At 59.9% G+C, this 25501-nt stretch overlaps 2 protein-coding genes across 6 annotated transcripts; one reads left to right on the top strand and one right to left on the bottom strand.

Moving 5' to 3' along the window:
* The first annotated feature begins 3672 nt into the window (after window positions 1-3672).
* Window positions 3673-11162, top strand: HAS1 (hyaluronan synthase 1). The gene is made up of 5 exons (XM_058674578.1): window positions 3673-3719; window positions 7137-7841; window positions 9388-9613; window positions 9847-9979; window positions 10457-11162. The coding sequence occupies exons 1-5, from the start codon at window positions 3711-3713 to the stop codon at window positions 11130-11132; spliced, it is 1749 nt and encodes a 582-aa protein (XP_058530561.1). The 5' UTR covers window positions 3673-3710; the 3' UTR covers window positions 11133-11162.
* A 5132-nt stretch (window positions 11163-16294) lies between these two features.
* Window positions 16295-23822, bottom strand: SPACA6 (sperm acrosome associated 6). 5 transcript variants are annotated; one of them, XM_004597130.2, is made up of 9 exons: window positions 23621-23822; window positions 23041-23118; window positions 18273-18341; window positions 17819-17842; window positions 17467-17544; window positions 17252-17361; window positions 16811-16967; window positions 16508-16718; window positions 16295-16388 (listed from the first exon to the last, which is right to left on the bottom strand). In XM_004597130.2, exons 1-9 carry the CDS (start codon window positions 23814-23816, stop codon window positions 16355-16357), a joined length of 957 nt encoding a protein of 318 aa, XP_004597187.2. In that variant the 5' UTR covers window positions 23817-23822; the 3' UTR covers window positions 16295-16354. The 5 variants fall into 5 exon arrangements, with proteins under 5 accessions (XP_004597187.2, XP_058530566.1, XP_058530565.1 ...); XM_058674583.1 differs by lacking the exon at window positions 17467-17544; XM_058674582.1 differs by lacking the exon at window positions 17819-17842.
* Between the last annotated feature and the right edge of the window lie 1679 nt (window positions 23823-25501).

The raw sequence follows: 25501 nt of genomic DNA, 5'->3' as shown, positions 1-25501 counted from the left end.
ACTTGGCAGGGGCACAGCAAGGCCCCCCGCTGCTTCCTCCCACAGGCGCTGGCTGGGGCCAAAGGTAGGGATCTGGTCATCGGTGCTGGCCTTGCTCCCAGGCCTTCCGCAATCTGAGAGGCCTAGGTGTCCCCCGACACGCATGCGTGGGAGGGAAGGCCCAGCCAGAGCTCCACTGGCAGTGCCGTGATCCAAGCAGACCGGGTTCCTGGAAGTCCAGAGTGGCCGGTCTCCAGGTTCCAGTGTTTTCCAAGCCTGTGCATCTTGGCCTCGCTCCTGCACCTCTCCCCCGCCAGCTCAGCACTGAGCGCCCTGAGTGGGGTGCAGAGGGGTCCTAGCTGCTAGCCTGCCTCCCTCATACACTGCCCCCCGTCCTTCCCCTTCCCCTTCTGCAGCTCCTTGTGCCAGTCCATGTTCCCAGCAGTCATTCATGCATTTATTTGCAAGGCCGATGACCATCTAGTGTACCCAAGTGCCCAGCTTCTGCCAGGAACTGCATGTGGGTCTCCCTTGTGAACACACCAGGGGCCCAAACACTTCATGCCATGCTTGGTTGTCTTCCCAGATGTGTGAGCAAGTAGCTGGAACAGAAGAGAAGCAGCCCGAGCCCGATGCAGTAGCCTAGCAGCTAAAGTCCTCACCTTGACCATGCTGGGATCCCTTATGGACACCGGTTCTAATCCCGGCAGCTCCACTTCCCATCCAGCTCCCTGCTTGTGGCCTGGGAAAGCAGTTGAGGACGGCCCAAAGCCTTGGGACCCTGCACCCGCGTGGGAGACCTGGAAGAGGTTCCTGGCTCCTGGCTTCGGATTGGCACAGCTCCGATCATTGTGGCCACTTGGAGAGTGAATCCTCAGAGGGAGGATCTTCCTCTCTGTCTCTCCTCTGTATATCTGACTTTGCAATAAAAATAAATAAATCTTTTTTTAAAAATGAAGAAGAGAGCAGCCAGGACCAGAACCAGGGTTGACATGGGATATGGCATCGCAGGCAGCAGGTTAGCCCACAGCACCTGAATGCTGTTCCTTTCCCATGGACTCTGAAACAAGCAAGATGGCGCAACGTTCATCACACCGTTCGGAACAGCTGGCTCTGCATTTGTAATGTTAGTTAAATATAAAAACATCCCATGGGCGGCTGCCCGCCTGCACTCCCACTGGCTTCCCCCACCCTTCGTGGCTACACCATTTCAGGCCTTGGCTGCCTCACTCCCTCTTTTGCTCAGCCCCTCTCATCTGTCAGGATCGCCTCCTGCAGGAAGCCCTCCCTGATTCCCGAGCTGGATGGTGCATCCCACCCTTGTGTGATTCCCTGCTTGCACAGCTGTCTCCTCCCGCTGCCCACCATACCACCACCACCAAGGCTGACACCTCCTTGAGGTCAGGGCCCAGGGCTGAGTCATCCCTGGGTGCCTGGCATCGCCCAGCCGCCACCCGTCGGCGTCCAGCCATGTCTTCCCTCTGCCCTTCTCCGGGTTTATCTCGCCCATCCTTGGCTGCCCTGCCAGGTGTTTGTGAACCATGACCTGAAGTTCCATAAGGGGATCCTGGGAGGTCCCCGTGGACAAGTCACAGGCCCTGGCACTCAGGCATCATTAGAGTGGGGGCTCTTCGGAAGGGGGCTGGCATCAGTTGCTGAAGGGCTCCATGCAAATGGGGGTGCCCCAGCCCCTCTAACTTTGTTTTTCAATTTCTCTTCCTGCACGGAATTTGGGGATACTGAATCCCTGGACTAAGGGAGGAGGGTCTGGGCTGGACCCCTGGGTGTGAGAGAGGAGGGCTGGGCTGGACCCCTGGGTGTGAGGGAGGAGGGCTGGGCTGGACCCCTGGGTGTGAGGGAGGAGGGGCTGGGCTGGACCCCTGGGTGTGAGGTAGGAGGGGCTGGCCCCCTGGGTGTGAGGGAGGAGGGTCTGGACCCCTGGGTCTGAGTAAAGAAGCCCCTGAGTCCAAGCTGAGGTGCCGGGGAGCCTGGCTCCTGTGTCCTTGGGTTCCCCATCTTGATCTGTCCTTCCTTCACATGCTGGTTTTAGAAACATCTGGCTTTATACAGCTGCTCCACCCAGGCAGGGTGAGGCCGTGGAGGCCCAGTGCCTGGCTCCTGGGAGGAGCCTGACCATTCCATCCCAAGGTTAGGGGAATCTCCTGCTTACTGCTCCGGGCTCGCCTCCCTCCGGTCTGAGGATTCCCCGGCCTCGTCATAGCAGACAGCAGGGCAGTCTAACCTCCCACCTATGCGTCAGCACCCCAGTCCCTCTCCCTGCACTGGTGGACGGGCAGCGCCCAGCGCCCAGCGCCCCTCAGGCCTGTTCCCTGGCAGAGGGCAGAGACAGAGCCTACAGATCCCCATGGGGAGACCCGGGAGGTGTGCGGACTTGGCACCTGCCAGGGGATAGTTCCAGGAGGGGGCAGGAAGGGATGGAGCAGCCGGAGGTAGAGGAGAGAGAGAACCAGGCAAGGAGAGAGGCAGAGAGAGAGAACACGAACCCAGAGACAAACGGGGATGTGGGCAGATGGAGGGCAGACAGACAGGTGCAAAGGCAAAGAAGGAAGTCAGGGAGGGCAAGAGGAAGGCATTTAGAGAGGCAGGCACACCCAGGCAGAGAGAAATGGGCCGAGAAAAGCGAGAGAGAGCAAGGCAGAAGGATGGTCCGTCACAGATTCAGTTCATGGGAAGAAGGGTATTAGAAAGACAGACATGGAGACTTGTTGAAACCATGCCAGGAGAAGCAGGGTCCTCCTCAGCCCAATCCGGTCCCCAGGCGCTGGGGGTCCAGGACACCAGCCGCCCCTCAGCACCCCACATCCTCTCCTGAGGATCAGAGTGCTGAGGGAGCCCAGCCCCTCCCCGGAGGCAGTGAACCCCTCCCCCAAGTGTCCAAGTTCACTCCTGGGGGAGGAATGTCAGGCCCCGGCCCTCCGTGCAGAGCCTGGCAGGCACACGCACTCGCGCGTCACTCGGGCACGGAACAGACACAGACATGCACTCACAGCTCGGGTTCCAGGCAGCTGTGCCTCACACTCGGCACACACACGGTCACACCCACCAGCACGCTCTTGTACGCATTTCACGCCGAGCAGCAGTGACTGAGACACATCCCCAGGGGACCCGACTCAGACAGCTTCTGGGGGGACCGGAGGGGGGTGACTGTGGGGAGGCTCCATGTGGTAGGGGTGAGGGGCAGCGGTGAGGAGAGCTGGCCATGAGGGGAGGGCAGAGAGGGAGCTGGAAAGGCCGGAAAGGGACGGACAGGAATGTGGGACCTGGAAGACATACAGAGAAGGCAGGGAGAGGAGGCAAGGGAAAAACAGAACAGAAGAGGTGGAGGAATACACAGCCAGGGAGAGGGGCAGGACATGTGGGGAGAAGGGGGTCTCCCAAATTCTGGAGGGCTGAAGGTGAAGAGTAGGGAGAGGGCGGGAAGCAGGGGACACAGAGAGAGGGGAGAGATGGAAGCCAGCGCTTCCAGCAGAGGCCATCGCCCCGGGAAGGGAGGCCACGATGAGTGGGGGGGGCGGCAATGGCGGGAACGGGTGGAGCTGCCTGGCTGGGCCGTGACCTCACAGCCCCTGGCCCAGCTTAGCCTGACGTCAGCCCCTGCTCCCGCCCCGCCTGCGCCGCTCTTCAAATGAACCCCCTCAGGCTGCCTGGCTCCAGACAGGCCAGCAGAGCAGAGCAGAGCAGAGCAGGGGAGTGCGGCTGGACCCACGGCGATGCGACAGGTGCGTGTGCGTGGATGACCACAGGTGGGGGAACCGTGTGAGTGTGTGTGTGTGTGTGTGTGTGTGTGTGTGTACCCGCGGGGAGGGCGATGGAGGCATGAACAAGCTGAAGATGTGGAAGGGGAGAGAAGGACACAGCTGCCTGTCTGAGATGTGGCTCTGGGTGCAGGTTCACCCCTGTGGCTGTTGGCAGGGGTCACAGGACGGCTGTGTGTGTGACGTTGGGGTGCGTGAATCACCGAGTGTTAGTACACGCGTGGGGAGACGCATGTGTTCATCCGTGTCCCTCACACGTCTGGTTGATTCTTAGCGTGAATTGGGCTATCCCTGGGAATGTGGGCAGAGCCAGGTTCTGAGGCAGAAGAACAGAGAAGGAAGATTCTAGAAGAAAGAATAACGATTGTTGCTATTGGGCAGTTCAAGGCTCTGTCTTAGAGAAACACAGCATGGGCCATGATGTGGAAGGCACGTCTAAAAGTTCAGGAAGTAATGGAACCAGAAGACAGGTCAGAGGGTGGGCACTGGGCCGCGTGGTTCAGGTGCCAGTCAAGACACCCACGTCCCATACAGCTCCTCGCTTCAGCTGCCGACCCCAGCTGCCTGCGGGAGGAACCCCGGGACCTGGCAGTGAAAATTCCAACGTTTATGACCCTGCCACCCATGTGGGAGACCTGGGTTAGGTTCCTGATTCCCAGGTGCCCCTGGATTTTAAGAGCAACCCAGTGGATGGCACCTTCGGTAGTTAAAGCAAATACATATATGTGAGATAAAAATTTAAAATTGTAGAAATACCTATATTTTCAAAAAGTTGCTTATTTTGGTACCAAAAATGGAAATCCAAGCAGAGTGCCTCCACCATATTCCCATGAGCTTTGGGAGAAGCTCCTGTTATGATTTAGAATCTCCTAGTAGTCATGTTGAAAAAAAAAAGTGGGTGAAATTTCTTTTCAAAAACTTTTTTTTCTTTTACCAGCATGACTGGGATCAACAAAAGTTTATTTTTTTTTAAGATTTATTTATTTTTATTGGAAAGTCAGACATACGGAGAGGAAGATCCTCCATCCATTGATCCACTCCCCAAGTGGTTGCAATGGCCAGAGCTGTGCCAATCTGAAGCCAGGAACCAGGAGCCTCTTCCAGGTCTCCCACACGGGTGCAGGGTCCCAAGGCGTTGGGCCGTCCTCCACTGCTTTCCCACGCCACAAGCAGGGAGTTGGATGGGAAGCGGGACCCCCGGGGCCATAAGCAAGCACCCATATGGGATCCTGGTGCACACAAGGCAAATACTTTAGCCATTAGGCTACGGTGACAGACCCCAACAAAAATTTTGGGTGGAAAGCCAAATATCCAATAATTCTCACTTCTCTTGTTGTCATGTGACATCAGCCACAGATAGTGTGAGCAAATGAGAGTTCCTGCACCAGTCACACTTGAGGGAAGGACAGTAATGTTTTGTTTCCATGTGTCACAAAAATTAGTCCTCTTGTGGCTTTTTAACATTTTTATTTTTTAAATTATTTTTATTGGAAAGGCAGAATTACAAAGAGGCCTGGGAAAGCAGCTCACCTCTGGCCATTGCGGCCATTTGGGGAGTGATCTAAAGCCAGGAGCTAGGAGTTTTTTCTGGGTCTCCCATGCAGATTTAGGGTCCCACCATCCTCAGCTGCTTTCCCAGGCCACAGGCAGGGAGCTAGAAGGGAAGTGGAGCAGCTGGGACATGAACTATAACTGGCACCATATGGGATCCTGGCATATGCAAGGCAAGGATTTAGCCACTAGGTCATTGTGCCAGCCCCCCCAAAATATTTATTTTTACTAACTTGAAAGGCAGAGAAATGAAGTCAGACACACAGGGAGTCCCTTTCTCTGCTTGCTCCCCGCCGCCGAGGCTGACCACAACCAGGCCTGGGTCAGGCGGAGACTGGGGACCTTGAACTCAGCTGGGTCTCCCCGTGGGGGCAGGGATGTACGCATTTGGGGGGCAGCGACACACACATTTGAAGCGACAGCACTACCTCCAGGTGCACATTAGCCGCGAGCTGCATTCATGCACTCTTGCATGGGATGAGGGTGTCCCAGGAAGGGCTGACCACTGCACAACATACCCACCTTCTTTTGGGTTAAAATTATTTTAAAATAAAAACAAACAAACAAAACTGTACTCTAAGTTGGCAGGCTTTAAGCAGTCCTTAGCATAGTTTTAAAAATATAACTTCTGCTCTCTGTATATATTTGTAAAAGATTTCGTTATTTTTACTTGAAAGAATTAGAGATAGAGGGAGAGACAGAGAGATCTTCCATCCACTGGTTCACTCCCAAAATGATCATGACAGCCAGATCTGGGCAGGTTCAGAGCTGGGAGCCAGCCATTTCTTCCCGGTCTCCCAGGCAGGTGACGGGATTCCAGGCCTTGGGCCAACCGCTGCTGCTTTCCCGGGTCTTTGCAGACAGCTGTATCCGAAGTGGAGCAGCCAGGACTCAAACTGGTGCTAATGTGGGATGCAGGTGGGGGATTAGCCGGACGTGATGCCACCGTGGTGGCCCTAATCGCTCTGATAACTTCAAATGTAATTAAAAGAACATAATTAATAAAACAGTTGGCTGTCTTTCCTGGGCTCAGAATGCCAGCTCAGGTGTATTGCCCATACATCTGCCCTAATCGCTTCGTCCTCCTTGGAAACCCTGGGTCTGGATTTCGATGTAGTGGCTTTACCGGTAGCTGACCAGGGTGCTGGTCTTGACCAGGACGGACGCTCTGGCCACCCGCATTCCACTCGGAGCCTGATTCCAATGCTGACTCGGCCTCCTGCTGGCGCACAGCCTGGAGGAGTTTGGCTCCCTGTCATCCGCACCCGGATCACGTTCTGTGCTCCTGGCTTTGGCCTGACTTGGTATGCCTGTTGCAGGCATTTGGGGGGTGAACCAGCGGATGGCAGATCTCTCTGTCTATCTCTCACACTGCCTGCTTTCCAGACAGAAACCGATAAAAAGCGCAATTCAAATGAACAGCTCACTATCACGTCTCCCGGTGTTCCCAGTGTTGGGCCAGCCACGTGTGGGTGACACCTGCGTCGGACCTCCAAGACTCGTTTCAGAATGATTTACCAGCCCTTAGGAAAAGCATGGGAGACAGGAACTGCTGGGAAGGGAGGCAGTTTGGCCTAAAAGGGGGACGGACTGCCTGAGCTGGAACCCACAGGACTAGAGATTCCAGTGTCTCTGGGCCGCAGGGTCCTCATCTGGCGCTGGAGGTGCCAACAGCACCTGCCTGCTGGAACTGCTGAAGGATCAAAACACGCCTGTCCATATTCTTAGTCTCTTTTGGGGGGAAGAACCAAAACAAACTCTGGAGGTCTTTCTGGAGGAGGCGTTCAGGACTCATTTACGTTTCCCCCTTCTCTCTGCCCCAACACGCAGGAAGCGCCCAAGCCCATCCCTACCGCGCGCCGCTGCACAGGTCTGGCTCGGCGGGTGCTAACCGTGGCCTTCGCCCTCCTCATCCTGGGGCTCATGACCTGGGCCTACGCCGCCGGCGTGCCACTGGCCTCCGACCGCCACGGGCTGCTGGCCTTCGGCCTCTACGGGGCCTTCCTGTCTGCGCACCTGGTGGCGCAGAGCCTCTTCGCCTACCTGGAGCACCGGCGGGTGGCGGCGGCGGCGCGGCGGGCGGCGGCGCGGGGACCCCCGGATGAGGCCACGGCCCGCAGCGTGGCGCTGACCATCTCGGCGTACCAGGAGGACCCCGCGTACCTGCGCCAGTGCCTGGTGTCTGCGCGCGCCCTGCTGTACCCGCGCGCGCGGCTGCGCGTGCTCATGGTGGTGGACGGCAACCGTGCCGAGGACCTCTACATGGTCGACATGTTCCGCGAGGTCTTCGCCGACGAGGACCCGGCCACCTACGTGTGGGACGGCAACTACCACCAGCCCTGGGAGCCCGCGGCGGCGGGTGCGCTGGGCGCGGGCGCCTACCGGGAGGTGGAGGCTGAGGACCCCGGGCGGCTGGCGGTGGAGGCGCTGGTGCGGACGCGCAGGTGCGTGTGCGTGGCGCAGCGCTGGGGCGGCAAGCGCGAGGTCATGTACACCGCCTTCAAGGCCCTCGGCGACTCGGTGGACTACGTGCAGGTGCGGGGCAGGCTTCCTTTCTCTTGCTGGTTCCTGGGTCCACCTCTCCGTCCACTCAAGCAGCACTTCATTACTCGTCCATGCATTCGCTGTGGGACCGCTTCTGTCTCTAGGCAGTAGCTCTCACCCACTCATTCGTTCGTTCCTGTATCCATCCATCCATCCATCCATCCACTCAGTTCCCTCCCTTCTGTCCTCCCTCTCTTCCTTCTTTCAAAAAAAAAAAAATTATTTTAGACAGAGAGGAAGATCTTCACCCACTGATTCACTCTCCAAGTGGCCTTTACATCCTGAGCTGAGCTAATCCTAAGCCGGAAGCCTGGTTTAGGGTGCAGGGTCCCAAGGCTTTTGGCCATCCTCCACTGCTTTCCCAGGTTACAAGGAAGAAGCTGGATGGGAAGCAAGGTGGCCGGAATTAGAACGGGAGTCCATATGGGATCCCGGCACATTCAAGGCAAGGACTTAGCCACTAGGCTACAGTGCCGGGCCCCTTTCATTTCTTTCAAGCTGAGGTTCTGTGGTTCATTTTCCCCCAACCTATCCAGAATGGAGGTTCATGTCTTCATTGATCTGCCGGGTGTTGAGATCGGCAATGTGTGACTAACATTTTAGTATTCTGAGGCTGTGTAACAAATCTCCATCAATTGGGAAGTTTTGAAACAAAAGCCACATTTTCCATGTGTCCAGGGGTCTGGACCCTCTGGTCAGTGTATCGCCAGCTTGCAAGAAGGTTTCAGCCTGAGCTGGGTCTTCCTCTTCAAAACAGAGTGTATTTTTTCAAATGTATTTGTTTGAAAAGCTGAGTTACAGAGGAGAGAGAGCGAGAGAGAGAGATTTTCTGTCCACTGCTTTACTACCCAAATGGCCACACTGGCCAGGGCTTGGGCGAGACCAGAGCCAGGAGCCAGGAGCCAGAAGCCTCTTCCAGGTCTCCCACATTGGTGCAGGGGCCTAAGGGCATGTACCGACCTCTGCCGCTTTTCCAGGCACATTAAAGGGAAGCCAGATCAGAAGTGGAACCTCCGGGACTTGAACCAGGGTCTGTGTGGGATGCAGGCACAGCAGGCAGGGGTTTAACGTGCTGCGCCACAGTGCCGGCCCCCTGGCAGAGTTGAGCTCACGGCAGGGCCAGCGAGAGAAGTCTGACTTCTGGATCAAGGGTTTGTGGGATGAGGTGAGGCTGGCCCGGGAGGATCTCTTTCTGATTAACTTACACGCACAGGTTGGGGCCTTCATTCCATGGCAAAGACACAACACAAGCCAAGGAAACCATTGGGGTTGTGGCCTATCCTTGCCACACTCTCTTGCTCAGAAGCAAGTTGCAGCCTCGGCCACACCCCAGGGACAGGCGTTTTGTGCAGTGGCTGGAGCTTGGAGTTCATCTGGCAATGTGATTAGACAAGGAAAGTGACTAAAAAAAAAAAAAAAAAACCTCAAAATTACGTTCAGATGGGATGTCCCCATGATCCCAGGGCCCCTTCTCCTCTCGGCTGAGTCACCCCCGTGCAGGAGTCTGACCTCATCTCAGTCCCCTTGCACCTCACAGGTCTGTGACTCAGACACGAGGCTGGACCCCATGGCGCTGCTGGAGCTGGTGCGGGTGCTGGACGAGGACCCCCGCGTCGGGGCCGTGGGGGGGGACGTGCGGATCCTGAACCCTCTGGACTCATGGGTCAGCTTCCTGAGCAGCCTGCGGTACTGGGTGGCCTTCAACGTGGAGCGGGCTTGTCAGAGCTACTTCCACTGTGTGTCCTGCATCAGCGGGCCCCTGGGTGAGGGGGCGTGGGAGGGCTGGGGAGAGGGTGTAGGGCGGGTGGGGCCAAGGGGCTGAGGACAAATAGGGGATCTGGGGGTTGCATGAGAGTGGATATGGGGAGACACAGAGCAGGGTAGAGGTCTGTCTGGAGGTGGGGATTGGGGTGGCTGATGATGGAGCAGGGACTGGGCACGGGGCGGGTGAAGCAGACGCTGACAGCGTGAGCTCATTTCCTCTGTCCCCCGCCAGGCCTTTACAGGAACAACCTCCTGCAACAGTTCCTGGAGGCCTGGTACAACCAGAAGTTCCTGGGCACCCACTGCACTTTTGGGGATGACCGGCACCTCACCAATCGCATGCTCAGCATGGGCTACGCAACCAAGTAAGTTGCAGGGGCCAGGGTGTGCGTGCGCGCGCGCGATCCTGCCGAGGATGCCCCTGGTGGACGGAAGGAGGCGAGGATGCGGGAGTAGGCAGGCTGAGGACGCCAGATCCCTGTGGAGGGATGGCTCTGGAGAGAGGACCGGATGACTGTCCCTAAGGGGAGGCGGAGGGGCGCCTGGTGATGTGTGTCACAGCGGCAGTGGGTCCCTTGAGGAACTCTGGGCCAGGAAGTCCCCTGGGTGGCACCGCCTGGGGCTGCGGGTAACAGGGTCAGTCATGTCCATGAGTGCGGCCTGAGTCAGAGTGTCAGGGCAACAAGGTTCGGAGTAGCGGCCGCTGTGTTAGTCACACGGCACGTGGCGGCAGCTCCCACAACGCAGGGAGGGGTTGCTCCAGCTCCTTCCCGTCCCCCACGTGTTGGCCCCACCGCGCGGGCGAGCAGAGGCCTCCCCACACCTCTCTCTCTCTCTCTCAGGTACACGTCGCGGTCGCGCTGCTACTCGGAGACGCCGGCGTCCTTCCTGCGCTGGCTCAGCCAGCAGACGCGCTGGTCCAAGTCGTACTTCCGCGAGTGGCTGTACAACGCGCTCTGGTGGCACCGGCACCACGCGTGGATGACGTACGAGGCGGTGGTGTCGGGGCTCTTCCCCTTCTTCGTGGCGGCCACGGTGCTGCGACTCTTCTACGCCGGCCGGCCCTGGGCGCTGCTCTGGGTGCTGCTGTGCGTGCAGGGCGTGGCGCTGGCCAAGGCGGCCTTCGCTGCGTGGCTGCGCGGCGCCGCGCGCATGCTGCTGCTCTCGCTCTACGCGCCCCTCTACATGGGCGGCCTGCTGCCCGCCAAGTTCCTGGCGCTGCTCACCATGAACCAGAGCGGCTGGGGCACGTCGGGCCGCCGCCAACTGGCCGCCAACTACCTGCCGCTGCTGCCGCTGGCGCTCTGGGCGCTCCTGCTGCTCGGCGGCCTGGTGCGCAGCGTGGCGCGCGAGGCCACGGCCGACTGGGGCGCGCCCGGACGCGCGGCCGAGGCGCGACACCTGGCGGCCGGCGCCGCCGCCTACGTGGCCTACTGGGCGCTGATGCTCTCGCTGTACTGGGTGGGCGTGCGGAGGCTTTGCCGGAGGCGGACTGGGGGCTACCGCGTGCAGGTGTGAGGCCGAGGAGAGGCTGCCGCGCTGATGGGGGGGGGGTGTCGGGCCTCCCCGGCCATGTGACGTCGTGGGGGCCCCCTCCTCGGGCTGAACTGGACTGGGGCTGGGGTTTGTGGGTATTTATTGTTGGGTTTTGGGGAGCCGGAGGGGAGAGGGAGAGGGGCGGGAAAGGGCTCGCTAGCGCTCTCCCTGGTCTTAATTTAATCGTTATCTTATTTGTACTGTGTGCTCAGGATTATAATAATAAAAGATTTTATTTATTTTCTTTGGAGCCTCCTCGTATCTCTCTTTCCTCCCCCCACGTTTGGAAACCCCTCTCCCCAATTTTGCATACTTGGAAACTGGGCGCTACTGGCTCAGTCTCCAGGGAGGGGAATACCTTTTTTGGGAATTGGGTTCGGGGCTTACCCATTTAGACACCACAGGGCACCCCAGGGGACTCGTGGAGCCTGCGTCTCTCCCCTGGTCCTCCGCTGGGCACCCTCTGAGGGGGGCCAACTCCCGCCTTCCTAAACGCCACGTCTTGAGCTGGCTATCTGAATACAAGTCTTCCCACTGATGTCACCTGCGTCACCCGCCCACACCACCTCAGCCAGTCCTGAGGGCCACCTGCCTGTGTTCCTTGCCAGGGCCATCCTACCCAGACTCGAACATTAGCCCATGCAGAGACACAGCCAGGCAGTTCCCCGCTCCCCCTGCCCGCCCCACTCCCCAGCTCTCCTCTCCTATTGGGACCCCACTATGCTATTTCCCCTTCATTTCTGACTCCCTTTGCTTGGGCTGGTTCTCTTCATGTTCACAGCCGGAAACTCAGGGCTGGCTCTAACTGTCTCCTTGCACTCATGGAGTTTCCTCAGGACCATCATCATGGGGACTCCTCAGCAGCCCCAGTAGGGACCCCACATCCACTTGCAGTCCCGCCTCATCCTGCCACCCCCGGGAACTAGGCAGCCACTTGCCGTCTCTGCAGACCTGGGCCTTCCAGCATTGTCCAGAAGTGGAGTCGCCCCAGGTGCCTGTGCCTGACTTCCGGCACCTGCTCAAGGTGATCACGGACTTGTTCCCTTTTGTATTCCACGGGCTCCAGATCACCTTTGGCATGTCTGTTTCTTAGTCAATGGGCATTTGGGATGCTTCCGCTATGGACAGCGGCTGTTACTGTGAAATTTGGGCACCGCGTTTTGGGTGGACAAGGGTTCTTCCTTTTGCTGGCTATAAATCTAGGAATATGTTGCTGGGGCCTGTGGTCAGATTGCTTTCTGGAGGAACTCCTGACCAGTTTCCCACACGAGGCTGTACTGTTTTATAGATTCGCCAGCATTGTGGGAGGGTTCAAGTTCGCCACACTTGTTACCACCTTTTTTTTATTTCAGCCAGCCCTGCTGATATCAAGTGGCATCATAGTGCTTTTGATTTGCATTTTGCTAATGGACCAACTCCCACTATTGTTCAAAAGGTTTATTTATTAGAGACAGAGAGAGAATAAAATATCTTCCATCCACGAAAATATCTTCCAAGCTGACGTGGCTGGTCCAGGATGAACCCGGCAGCCCGGAGCTCCATCCTTCTCTCCCAGGGCTCAAGCACTCGGGCCAGCTCTTGCTGTTTTCCCAGGCACATTAGCAGGAACTCGGATCAGAAGCAGAGATGCTGGGACTTGAACTGCTGCCCTAATATGGGATGCCGGTACCGCAGGCAGCATGCGGGGGCCCACCAGTCACACTCACTGACCTTACACCTATGCCAAGCCGATGCTGCACCCTCCACCTCCTACTGTGGCTGCTGCTCTTGTCATAACAACAGCCACATCACCGAAACCAGTGGCCAATTCTCAGGCCTTCCAGTTAACGATCTGGCAGCAGCTGACCCATCCAATCCCTCTCCCCTTGAAATGCACCCTTCTCTCGGCTTCCAGAATACTCACTGCTGGGTCCTCTCCACGTGTCTGCTTTTAACGTTGGGGAGCTCTCTTCTCATCTTCTCCATCCAACTCCCAACACGCATGCTCACACAGGTTCCCGAGAGGCAAAAACTTCCCCCCCACACACACCCCGATGACCTCACAGTGCTTTCCCTCGGACAGGCATGAGCACTTCAGACCTGCTCTCTGGCTGCTCCGCCACGGGTACTCGTCCCTCTACCCATCTCCTCAGCTCAGGAAACAAAAGCACAGCTTCTAAGCTGCTCAGGCTAAAAGTGCTAAAGCATGGTCCAACACAGAGCACCAACAGGCTAATCCTCTCCCTGCAAGTGCTGGCATCCTGTGTGGGAGCCAGTTCGTGTCCCGGATGCTCCACTTCCCATCCAGCTCCCTGCTTAAGGCCTAGGGAGGTGGCAGAGAATGGTTCAAGTCTTTGGGACCCTGTACTCACATGGGAGACACAGAAAAAAACTGGCTCCCAGCTATGGATCAGCTCAGCTCCAGCCACTGCAGGCATTTGGGCAGTGAACAGTGGACAGAAGATCTTTCCCTGTCTCTCCTTTTCTCTGTAAATCTGCCTTTCAAATACATTTTTGAAAACGCTGAACTGTCCCCAAGAGTAACCACTATCACGTGGCACTGCTGTGATTTCCCCCCCTGGCATTCACTGATTCCAGTAGCAAAAATGCTCGCCAAGTACCTGCTGAGTCCCGCATCCCCTGCCAGCTTTCCAGGAGAGCCGCACGGCTCTGCGCCGAGCAAGGCTGTGACCCAGAACCAGGGACACCCAAACATATGCTTCTATAGCCTGCTTCTGACACACAGCAGGAGCTAACTCAACACCCGCTGACTATGGCCCCCCGAGACTGCAAACCCAGCTCCCCAGCTGTTCTGGGCACCTGGCATGGCTTCAAGACCACAGGCAACAGGTGCAGCCACCCCGGAATGGCCATTCCAGAACACTCCCGTTGGGGAGGGGCTCAGGCGGCTGCTGCCATCACACCCCACCTTCTGTCTCTCACATCCAGCCTTCCCTTCCACGGGCAAGCCCCATCGCCCCCAGCTTCAGGGCAGAAGGGGGGGGAGTGAGTGCTCCTCAGTGTCCGTCCCCACTGCCCCCGTGAGCAGCATGATCCGCAGGGCCCAAACACGGACTCCTGTTCCCACCCAGGTCCCTACAGGCTATGAACTGCTCAGCCACTGCCTCTGGCTGAAACCACGGCCTTCGCTGGTTCGAAGCTCGTCCCTGCACTCAGCTGCCAACAGCCCAAGCATCTGCCCTCCTGTCCCGTCTCCCGCCTCTGTTCCCTACCCTCACTGTCTCTGCCTATATCCCCTACAGCCTCACACTGCCGCCTGCAGATGTTTTTTGTTGGCCTGGCACACTTTTAAAGATTTCTTTTTATTTGAAAGGCATATTTACAGAGAAAAGGAGAGAGAGAGAGAGGCCTTCCAGTTCACTTTCCAAATGGCTGTGATGGTTGGAGATGAGCCCATCCGTTGCCAGGAGCCAGGAGCCTCTTCCCGGTCTCCCACATGGGTGCAGGGTCCCAAGGCTTTGGGCCGTCCTCGACTGCTTTCCCAGGCCACAGGCAGGGAGCCACGGGAAGCGGAGCAGCCAGAATGAGAACTGGCACCCATACAGGGTGGTGGTGCTTGTAGGTAGAGGATTAGCCTGTTGAGCCACCACTCTGACCCCAAACCTGACATATTCTTAACACCCATTAACACTTTCTTGTCCAAGTCTTGATTCCAGCACCAGCCATCCTGGGGACACCCCTCGTCCTTCCCTGCCCGTCCTGAGTCACACAGCCTCATGAGCATCTTCCCTCTCTCCAGGCTTCCTTGCTCTGCCTCTGTTACAGTAACAGACTTGTGTCTGCAGTCTCCTGCCCCAGTTCCTCAAGCCCGAGGCGATGTCGAGGTGCCGGCAGCACCCCCTGACATGAGCCCACCTGGCAGCGCCTTGGTGGAGGAGAGGGCTGGTCGCCAGCGGCACAAAGCCATGGTGAGAAGCTTCCAACTGGCAGCCTCATTCCTGAGTGTCAGGGGAGGAAGGAAACGATCACACACACACACACACACACACACACACACACACACACACTGCACTCTAGGCATTGGATAACTTCTGGATTCCCATTTCCAGGAGGCTGGCTCAGCCCACCTGCCAGGGCACAGAAGCCCCCTGCCCTGGGGGTCCTTCCCGACCTTGTCCTGGTGTCTCTTCACATGTCAAGTACCTGCTGCCTTATAAAGACCTTCATGATAAGGCAGCGAACATGAGCAAGTGTTTCCAAGACATGTGAGTCACTGGGGAACCCCCAACTTTGTCACCAAGTCTTCTTCCCCTGGGGCCCCCACACTACGTGTGCCTGGCAGCCCAAGCGAGGGCACTGCTGCAGGCCCAAGCCCAGGCTACACGGGGCTGTCAGCCAGTCACAGGACATGGGGCAGGTCAGCTGGGGGTGAGAGCCAGGCAGGGCCTTGAGGTTCAAGCGAGGCCACGTCAGGGAGGAGGAACAGCACAGGAGACCATGGCCATGGGACTGAGGTTTGTAGGTTCAAAGCACTACCCCCCTAAAAAAGAGGGGGAGCCCGCCACACTGGCAAAGCAGCGGGAGGCTGAGCGGGAGGTGGAGCCGGAGAAGTCGCCACGGGGCCCGCCTCACCCGAGTCGCCGCGGGGATGAACGGAGTCCCTAATTGTGTTGGCTGCTCAGGGGAAATAATAATTGAATTATGATTTATGAAAACATTCTAGGCAGGAAACAGCATCTGCCAGGATCCTGGCGAGGAGGAGACGAGGCTAAAGAAGCCACAAGGCAGAAAGATCCAAGAGGACCGCGGCAGGGCCCTGGGCCAACACGCGTCTGAAACCACGGGGCCTGGGCTTTGGCAAGCGGCCGGGTCTCGTTCCAGGACATGGAACAGAGAGAGGGGTGCCCCCGTGTGAGCCAGGTGAGATTATTACCCCATAGGACAACTGCCCCAACAAAGTCCAACAGATGGCAGTCAAGTGGCATGGGCTCAGAGCGCTGGCTGGGCAGGGTGGACGGCCATGGTGTGTCTGGAAGCCTCAGGGAGGGGCAGGCCTCGGAGTGGCAGGAGGTGCTTCCTGCAGGGGCGACGCCGACAAGCCCCAGGGGCTCCCATCAGAGCCCTGGGTACGGCCACAGTTGCCACTGACCTGTTACCTGCAGGCCACGCATGCACCTGCCCATTGGGAGACCACCTTCAAACCACAGTTAACACAGGCGTTTTATTTAGCGATCGGGAAAAGGAGGGAGGAGAAGATACCTCTGTCAGGGGTCGCTCAAGTACCACCGAAAGAACAACCTGGGGGAGACAAGTCGGTGTGCGCGTGTGCATGCGAGTTGGAGCGGGCACACAGGTCCAGCACACGCCCGCCCATCCCGTCCAGGACGCGCGAGGGAGGGTGAGCCATGGGAACTCACCACGCCAGCAGGGTCGCGCTGGCTGACACACAGGCTGCGGCTGCCGCCAGCAGACCCAAGTTGACGCGGCTCAGGGTTCCAGGTCGCGCCAGCAGCTCGCCCAGGCTGGGCGTCCAGGGCTCCACGAGCTCGGCGTCCTGTGGCGCCCAGCGCAGCACCTTCCGGAATGTGATCTGCAGCTCGGTCTCAGCGCGCGGGGCCGGGCCGGTCACTGCAGTGCGGGCAGTGACCGGTCACTGCCATCCTGCCAGGCCGGATGGGCGCGGGCCGCACCCCTTCCCTGCCCCGCTGCGCGTCCCTCACCGTTGAGGAAGAAGTAGAGGCGAGCCAGCAGGCGCTGGTCTTGCTTGATCACGCAGGAGAAGGTCCCGCTGTGCTTGGGCTGCACCGGCAGGATCCGCGCCAGGTACCCCCGGGCCCCGGGCACCTCTCGGAAGTAGTTCACGTCCTGGGTGCGGAGCTGCGGGATCGGCGGGCAGGAGCCGGAGCGAAGCCAAGGGCTCGGGTTGTCCCTCGTTCCGTTCGGAGCGTTCGCTGGTCTCTTACAGGCTGCGCGCCCAAACCAGTCCCTGCCCAGCACTCCCTAAACCCCGCACACCTGCCTTGAGCTCCGACCTTTTCTGCTTAAATCCGGGACCCCCAAGTTCACGAAGCCCCGGTATCAAAGCTGAGCGCCCCCAGGCTGCACCCGGTGCACCTGTCCTCACCAGCCTTCGCAAAGCGCCACCCCCACCCCGGACTCACACCTCCTTCTGCGAACAACCAGGAATAAGAGATCTCCTCCTGGGGCAGCTGGAAGTTCACGACGCAAGAGAACATGGCCTGATCCCCGCGGGTCACCAGCACGTCCTGAACTGAAGGCCGATGCGGGTCACGCCAACCTCCCTGTCCCGCCGCCCCCGGCCAAGCGCTTCCCTAGATCCCAGCATCACCCAGCGCGGAGGTTCAGGCCCTGGCACCTGGGCAGTCAAGCGGGAGGTTGCAGCTGCGCGAGTAGCACCCGCGGCAGCGGAAAAGTCGGGCCAAGTCCTGGAGTCCTGCGGGGCAGGAGCACAGGGGTCGCTGGGGGGATCCCTGCCAGGTTCCGGGGTGGAGGTTGGGGCAGGGGTAGACACCGGTCCCGCCCTCCCTGCGCTCATTGGCCGCCTCGCACATCTTTCCGCCCTACGCGACTCCCATTGGTTCGCATGGAGGACCTGCTTCCCCTGTCTCTGCGCAGTATTTAAGTCGCTCTTCAGGCACTTGGGACTCTCACTCGCGCTCCCCCACCTCCCTTTCCCGTGCAATCCTGAGTTTGGGATGAGTCCTCACCGCAGGGAGGGATGCAGGCCTGAGCTAGAGGAGAGAGAAAGGAAGGATCCGTTATCACTGCCTGCAGGTGCCACAGGGAGCCTACCTGAACCTGCCCAGGTTGTGCAGGTGGGGCCGGGTGCATCCCTGAGAGGGTGGGGGGACCTGACCTAGGCTGCTGGCCCACCATTTACAGGGGTGGGCAGGCTCAGAGGGGTGGGGGAGATGGGGGGAGATGCAGGTAGCAGAGAGAGGCTGGCCCAGGTGAAAGAGAGTCCACCAGTAACGGCCCACCTGGGCCAGTGAGGGGCCCTACGTGGCGGGCGCAGAGAGGGGCCCTACGTGGCGGGCGCAGAGAGGGGCCCTACCTGGCGGGCGCAGAGCGGTCCATGCTTGTCCACCCAGCATTTCTGCAGCTGAGGCAGGGGCTTTTAATCACACCAGTGTGGCTACCAGCAGGTGGAATCTGCCTTACCTGGTTTAATTTGTGAAATGGCCATTTTCATTTTCCTAGCAGCATTGGCGAAGCCAACCTTGTAGGACCCTGGAGAGGGGAGAAGGTACTGAGGCCCTGACTTGTCAAGGCACCCCCCCCCCCCAGCACCTCTCCACCCTGTGTCCTGCCAAGGCCACTGTGCCCTGCTCCCCTCCCCTGCCCCATTTCTCTGATGCAAAGCTTTCTCTGTATCTATCTTGGGGGGTCAGGGAGCCCTGCAGGTGGTCCAGCTCTCCTCTGTTAAGAGGCCAAGAACCACCCTCCCTAGTGCCCCAGGGCCTTTGCACATGCTGACAAGTTCCAGCACCATCCTCCTCGACCGGTGTTTCACCCCTCAAGGCTCCCTTGGTTTTTCCATCACCACAAATCCCATCACATTTGCTGAGTGCTCCACCGCCTCACGTGTGGTTCCCAGCAGTCTGTAACACCATGTGTGAGCCCTGGCGTCTCTGTCCCAAGCATGTCTTTCTCAGAGCCCAGGGGACAGCCCTGGAGCTTCCAAAGCGCTTGCCTGGAGCGGCCTCTGGCCTCGTGGCTGAGGCGGCTCCAGCTCAGACAGCCACACCCCACGTCACAGCACCCGGGCCTCACGTCCACCACCGGCACTGACTAGAACACAGCCCCTGGGCGGCAGTGGGTATGACTCAAGGGAGGCGGAGTCTTTGCCCCTTATTTTAAACATATTAAATTTAGAAAAAAAAACAGTGTTCAATAAATAAGTGAAGAATGGATCCCCGGGTCCAGCACAGTGGCTCCCGGCCCCAATTCATCCTCAGGCATGCGCTCTGTTTGGCCTAGAAAGCGGGATGAATGTGTTGCCAACATTCACCGTTTGGGAAACTTGAAAAAAACGCTTGGCATCTTTCTGGGGCAAAAATAAAAATCGGAAGTGCAGCCGCTCTTCGAGCACACAAACATAAGGCATAGCAAACTGTCACAACCCTCCCCTGTCATCTTCAAATGTTTTATTTGGAAGGTGGAGTCACTGAGCGAGAACAGAGATCTCCCATCTGCTGGTTCACTCCCCAAGTGGCTGCAATGGCTGGAACTGCATAGATCTGAAGCCAGGAGCCTCTTCTGGGTCTCCCACGTGGGTGCAAGGTGCCAAGCAGAGAGCTGGAAGGGAAGTGGCGCGGCCGGGGATGTGAACTGGCACCCATAAGGGATGCTGGCATGGCTGCAGGTGGAGACTGCCATCCCAGGGCGCCCTGAGCCACTGCCCTGTTAGCAGGACACCGCCCATGGCTTGCGCCCATGGCCCAGGCCGTGCCTCTGGTCCTCCCATCACCTTCCCTCTCCGTTCCTGGCTCTGCGTGCCGACCGTTACAACGGCTTTCTCCAGCAGCACCCTGCAGAGCGCGTGGACATCTGGACGGAACTCACGGTGGAGAGTTTTCAGAAATGAGAAACATGGTAGGGGTCCTGGGCTGACTGTGTCCACGCACACTGAACGTCTCACTTTGAGGACCGCCACCCCACGCCCCTGCCTTGACACCGGCTGTGGTCATGTGACCAAGTTGGGGGAAAACCTCCCTACTCAGCCTTGACACAAACCTTAAAAGGGAAGTGGTGCCATCTTAGGGGCCCAGATTTCCCTTTCTCTAATGTGCTGCCTGGAGCTAGGTTCTGATGGCTGGTGCTGCAGCCGCCATGCTGGACCATGAGGGCACAGTGAGGATGGCTAAGCTTAAAGCGGGGAGGAGCACCAGTCTCCCCGGGCAAATGTCTTTGGCAGCTGCGTCAAGACATGTTTGTAGGGAGATGTAAACCGCCTTGCTTAAGCCACTCTGGGGTTGGTCCCTCTGTGATTTAAAGCCACAAATCAAAGGTAAGGGTGGCTGACACGACAACTGTGAGAGACCCAGGCAGGAAGTACTGAGACCAACAAGTGGTTTGAAACGGAGGGATCAAGGGCTCAGACGCCTCCTCTTGGCCACAGGGTGGAAGTGTGGTGGGACAGTCAGGAGGATGTGGTGGGAGAGGGGCCCAGAGGCCAGCACAGGGCAGGAATGCTCCATGGGTCATCGATGGGCTGACCCAAATGGCCCATGCAAACGGGGTGTGGGACATACCAAATGTGATGGTGGGGGTGGGCCTGTTTACAACAGAGCCACCAGAGCAGGCTGAAGAGAAACCCAGACACAGAGAACTAGGCAGGTGACCGTGTGGCCACGTGATGGCACGTGGTCGGGCAGTGCCACCTACACACCTGCTACACGTGTGTCATATGGCGCACTCAAAGGGCACCCGAGAAACAGAACTCAAAAAAAGACGTCTTTGGGCTCCCCCAATCTTGGAAGCGTGGCCAGTTCTTTCATGCCACATGCCTCTCCCATGAGCTTTCTGAAGGCCCGTCAGTCACGGGGCCCTTTCCTTCCGGTCTTTCGCTAACGTGGTGAAGTCCTTCTCTCCAGAGACTGAGAAGCCAGACGCAAATCCTCGGGACCACAGCGCCGCGGGCCACGCAGCAGGTGCTCCCACAGACTCCCATCTTGGTTCGGGTCCCAGGCCAATGCATGAAGGCTGGAGGCTGCGTGTGGGTCTCTGGGTCACTGGGCAGGAAGGAGGTGAGGAGGGCATGCCGTCAGAGGGCAGGGGGCCATGGACAGTGTCACTGGTCGGAGTGCGAGGGCTGCCAGCTCCCCGGCTCGCCAAGGGCAGCCTCCACAGCTGCCAGACGCTGGGATACACTAAGCTTTTCTCCCCCAAAAAGTTCCTCGTGCGGGGGGGGAGAGAGAAGCAACGCGCAGAGGCCAATACGCCAGGGGGTGCTGTAGACGGTGCTGTTGAGAATGGCCGACGCCCAGCCTGGACCACACTGTGCCCCTATGCCTGGGGTTTACTAACAGACCCTGCTACCTGTCACCACTAACGCCTCCACCTCCCTGGGCCCCCCACCCCGGCGTCCCCCATGCCTGGCCCTTTGTCTTCACAGACCCCTCCCAGGTCCCCCCAGCTCCCCCACCGTCACCTCCACTTCCCCAGAGCTGTGATGACAGCCCACAGCAGGGGAATGCAAGTGACAGTGGCCAGTTGGCCACCACAGCCCGTCTCACGCTCTAGGGCGGGCCCTGCCCCACACAGCCACAACCCTGGTCCTCGCATGCCCCATCCCCTGCCCTCAGCTCAGCTCCAGCCACATCTGGGCCCCCACCCCGGCCAGCACCACCGCAGCTGGCCCTGGCCACCTCTAGCCATCTTCTCACTGGCCTCCCTGCTTCCGGTCAGACCCGTACCGCTTCCAGAAGGATCTTGTGGAACGCCTGCCTCTCTGTGTAAAACTTAAACAGGCCCACCCCCACCTAAACCAGCACACGCCAAGGGCCTCCAACAATGATTCCAGAAAGGTGTTCTTATGTGGCCTGGGGATTGCGGCAAGTACATCTCTCTTCCCACCCTGCCTCAGATCCACCACTGGTCAGAGGGAGGCTGAGCAATATGTGTTTTCACAAGTTCCAAAGAAGGCCCAGTGTGATAGCCTAGTGGCCAAAGTCCCCACCTTGCATGTGCCAAGATCCCACGTGGGTGCCAGTTCGTGTCCCAACTATTCCACTTCCCATCCAGCTCCCTGCCTGTGGCCTGGGAAGGCAGCCAAGGATGGCCCAAAGCCCTTGAACTCATAAACCCACATGGGCAGCCCGGAAGAAGCTCCTGGCTCTGGCACAGACAGATGTGACCATCTGGGGAGTGAAACAGTAGATGGGAGATTTTTCTCTCTGTAACTGTCTTTCAAAATTTTTAAAATCTTAAAAAAAAAAAGAAAGAAAGAAAAGAAAGCAGCTAACAGCAGGACTCCCCGGGTACCTGTGCGTCCCCCTCGCCTGGTCCAGGTCTTGGCTCACACGGAAGCAACAGCCTACCTACTGCGTGACTGCTGTGTCCCCAGGCAGCACCGGCCCCAGTCGGCAGCCAGGTCACAGCCATGCCCTCAGGGCCACGCCTGGCACACTCGGTGCCTCAGTGTCTCCCTCTGATCTCTCTGCCCGTTCCTGGGTCCCCAATATCCCCTGGTGGCACTGCCAGTCTCGCCCACGTCTCAGCTGAGCCCAGCACTGGGTGCCCCAACTGCCCGCTGCGCCTTCACCCTAGCCTCCACGACTTCCGGGTCTGCCCTTGCTTCCGGGCAGAATGGCCTGTGCCGGGAGGAGGGTCACTTCCTGGACTCCTGCAGCCCACCCTCACCCTCCCCAGCTCCTCTCCTTGGGAGGAGAGAGACACACAGCCAATACCTTGCCCAGCGGGGCCCCTGGCTGCCCCCTGCATGGATGGCAACTTCTCCCACTTTGAAAGTTTTTTGTGACATGCTTGCAAGCTTCTCCTGGACCCCAGGCCCGGCCCGTGCACCCTGGGCCGGCCCTCGGCCCCTCCCGCAGTCCCTGGCTGCATGGCCGCATGGCCGCACGGCTGCATGGCCGCATGGCTACATGGCTGCACAGCTGCATGGCTGCGGCGGCCAGCTCTGAGGGCTGCAGGCGCCATTCTCCATTCCCCGGCTACACCGAGGCCCCTCTGCCTGGTCGCGATCTGTCCTCAGTCACGGCCAACACCTGAGGGGTCACTCCACTCCTGTCCCTCCTGCCCCGCCCTGCAAAGGCCTCACACCCAAATGCAGAGTGGTCGACCAGCAGGACAACACCCGGGCCTGACCCCAGGCGCCTCCCCACTGCTAGCCTCTGCCCGGCTCTCGGGGCTCCCCAGTCACCCTCTCCTGGCATCTGCCCACCTCAGGAGGGCGACCACCACTCACCCCGGGAGACAGCCAGCTCCTCCAGGGAGTGGGTCATCTGGGTGAAGGTGTCGTGCAGGTGGCTTCTCTGACTGTAGTCTGGGGAAGGGCAGGGCACAGGCTGGGGGTCACGATCCCCGTGCCCACCCTCAGGGCCGCAGGCTGGCCCTGCAGCCTCCGCTGGTCTGCAGCCTCTCCCCAGGTCTTTATTCTCATTCATACATTCTCTCGCACTCTCTCTCTCTCTCTCTGGGTCTGTCTCCCACCTAGCTCTCTGTCCCCCTCCCGGGTCTGTCCCCCGCTCTCTGCATCTCTGCCCACCCCCCACCCCGCCGGGTCTGTCCACCGCTCTCTGGGTCCCGCCCCCCACCCCGCTCTCTCTGGGTCTCCTGCCCCCCACCACGCTACGCTCTCTCTGGGTCTCCCGCCCCCCACCTCGCTCTCTCTGGGTCCCGTCTCCTGCCCAGGGCTCTCTCTGGGCTGGGCTTCTGTCCCGGGAGCTCCTCTGATGTTCTGAGCCTCTCTTCTCCGTGGGGCTCATCATCCCCACTCCAGCCCCTCTCTGCAGGTCTCCCGGGTCCCCAGGGTCCAGCGTCCTCACCAAACTCCACGTCCAGGAGCCCCCTGAAGGCGGCCGTGAAGGCCTCCTCGCACTTCTCCTGCTCGGGGCCCAGCCTGCCTGTGAACATGTGGCAGATGCGCAGGCGCTGTGAGTGGCTGGTGAAGCACGGCAGACAGGCCTGTGCAGCCGCACCCAAGGCCACGAGCGCCAGCACGGCCGGGACCACCAGGGCCATCCCGAGGGGGGGAGCGTTTCCAGGCCTGGAAAGAACTGATGGCCTTTATGAGGTCACTGCAGAGTGGAGGCAGGGCCGGGGTCAGAGGTCATGCGCCGGAGGGAGAGGAGGCGGGAGGGCAGGCCCCAGGTTTGCGGCTGGGCCGGACACCAGGCTCCCGAGAACCTCACCTGTGACCCTGGGTGTCCTCACAGGTTAAAGGGTCTCAGGGACCCGGAGGCCAGCAGTGCCGTGTCCAGGGGCCCCAGCAGGCCGGCAGTGCCGTGTCCAGGGACCCCAGCAGGCCGGCAGTGCCGTGTCCAGGGACCCCAGCAGGCCGGCAGTGCCGTGTCCAGGGACCCGGAGGCCGGCAGTGCCGTGTCCAGGGACCTGGAGGCCGGCAGTGCCGTGTTCAGGGGCCCGGAGGCCGGCAGTGCCGTGTCCAGGGCCCAGCAGGCCTGGGCTGGGCGCGAGATGGAGAGCTGAACAGAGGCGATCTGAGTGCCAGGCGAGAGAACGAGGGGGCCCAGAGGGCCAGAGACCCACACCGGCCACTGCAGAGTCCCTGGGGGCGGCATGTGCCACGGCCACAGAGAACCCGCCAAGTCGGTCAGACATGGAAGACAGAACACATCCCGGCGGGCACGGGGCCAGCTCCTCTCCCCAGGGTCCCCGCCGGCCCCCCATCCCGTGCAGGGCGCAGCCTGGGGAAAGCTAGGAGGCCGTATAGTGATCTCCGTGGGTGTCCTCCTCAACTATACAACCTCCTACCTCAGCCCGGGGGGCGCGGCAGGTGGGTGGGTGGACGGACAGACGGGGCAGGCGGGCCAGGAGGGCCGGGGGGCTCCGAGCTGCGACCGTGAGCCCCCGACACAGACCCACAGACACGAGCTTGTGTGCGGCGAAGGCCCCGCAAGGTCGGTTCTACGGGTGGGTGCCAGGACCCAGGAGTCCGGGCCCCCGGCCCCCTCCTCCCCAAGGAACCCAGGGATCCAGCCCAGACCCTCCTCCCTCACACCCAGGGGTCCAGCCCAGATCCTCCTCCCTCACACCCAGGGGTCCAGCCCAGACCCTCCTCCCTCACACCCAGGGCTCCAGCCCAGACCCTCCTCCCTCATACCCAGGGCTCCAGCCCCTCCTCCCTCACACCCAGGGTCCAGCCCAGACCCTCCTCCCTCACCCAGGGGTCCACCCAGACCCTCCTCCCTCACACCCAGGGGTCCAGCCCAGACCCTCCTCCCTCACCCAGGGGTCCACCCAGCCCCTCCTCCCTCACACCCAGGGGTCCAGCCCAGCCCCTCCTCCCTTGCACCCAGGGGAGCAGCCAGGGACTTCCCTCCCCTGGGGCAGCACAGTGTGCCCTGGTCTCCTGGGCGCCAGCTGCAACGAGCCTCACCTGTCTGGGAACCTGGCCACAGCGGCCCCTCCCTGTCGGGCCACAGAGAGGCCAGGCCCAGAGCTCGGGCCAGCCGGGTGATGGTGACACCCCACCTCCCCGGGGCTCTGACCCAACCCCGGCCCAGCAGGCTCCTGGAGCATCCTCACCTGGGGGGAGAGCAGGTGAGGCCACGGTGGCCTGCAGGAGGGAGCACCGCACGCGTGCAGCCGGCCTGGGCGCCTCCCGGGGCCAGCCTGAGCTGTCCCTGCACCGCCCGCTCCCCTCTCAGCCTCACCTGGCCTTTGCCTATTTCTGCTCCTCTCTCAGT

The sequence above is a fragment of the Ochotona princeps genome, chromosome 16 (assembly GCF_030435755.1).
Source record: "Ochotona princeps isolate mOchPri1 chromosome 16, mOchPri1.hap1, whole genome shotgun sequence".
In the NCBI taxonomy this organism is placed as follows: domain Eukaryota; kingdom Metazoa; phylum Chordata; class Mammalia; order Lagomorpha; family Ochotonidae; genus Ochotona; species Ochotona princeps.
Note: the sequence above shows the minus strand (reverse complement) of the source record. Positions and strands in the feature narration are given on the sequence as shown.

What these genes read in the sequence shown, in the direction of transcription:
- HAS1 (XM_058674578.1), top strand. An exon ending in CTGCATCAGCGGGCCCCTGG is followed by an intron (nt 9,614 to 9,846) that starts GTGAGGGGGCGT and finishes GTCCCCCGCCAG; the next exon opens with GCCTTTACAGGAACAACCTC. An exon ending in AGCATGGGCTACGCAACCAA is followed by an intron (nt 9,980 to 10,456) that starts GTAAGTTGCAGG and finishes TCTCTCTCTCAG; the next exon opens with GTACACGTCGCGGTCGCGCT.
- SPACA6 (XM_004597130.2), bottom strand. Translation starts at nt 23,816, where the DNA reads ATGGCCCTGGTGGTCCCGGCCGTGCTGGCGCTCGTGGCCTTGGGTGCG. An exon ending in GCTCCTGGACGTGGAGTTTG is followed by an intron (nt 23,119 to 23,620) that starts GTGAGGACGCTG and finishes GCCCTTCCCCAG; the next exon opens with ACTACAGTCAGAGAAGCCAC. An exon ending in CCTCTACTTCTTCCTCAACG is followed by an intron (nt 16,719 to 16,810) that starts GTGAGGGACGCG and finishes CCCGCACTGCAG; the next exon opens with TGACCGGCCCGGCCCCGCGC.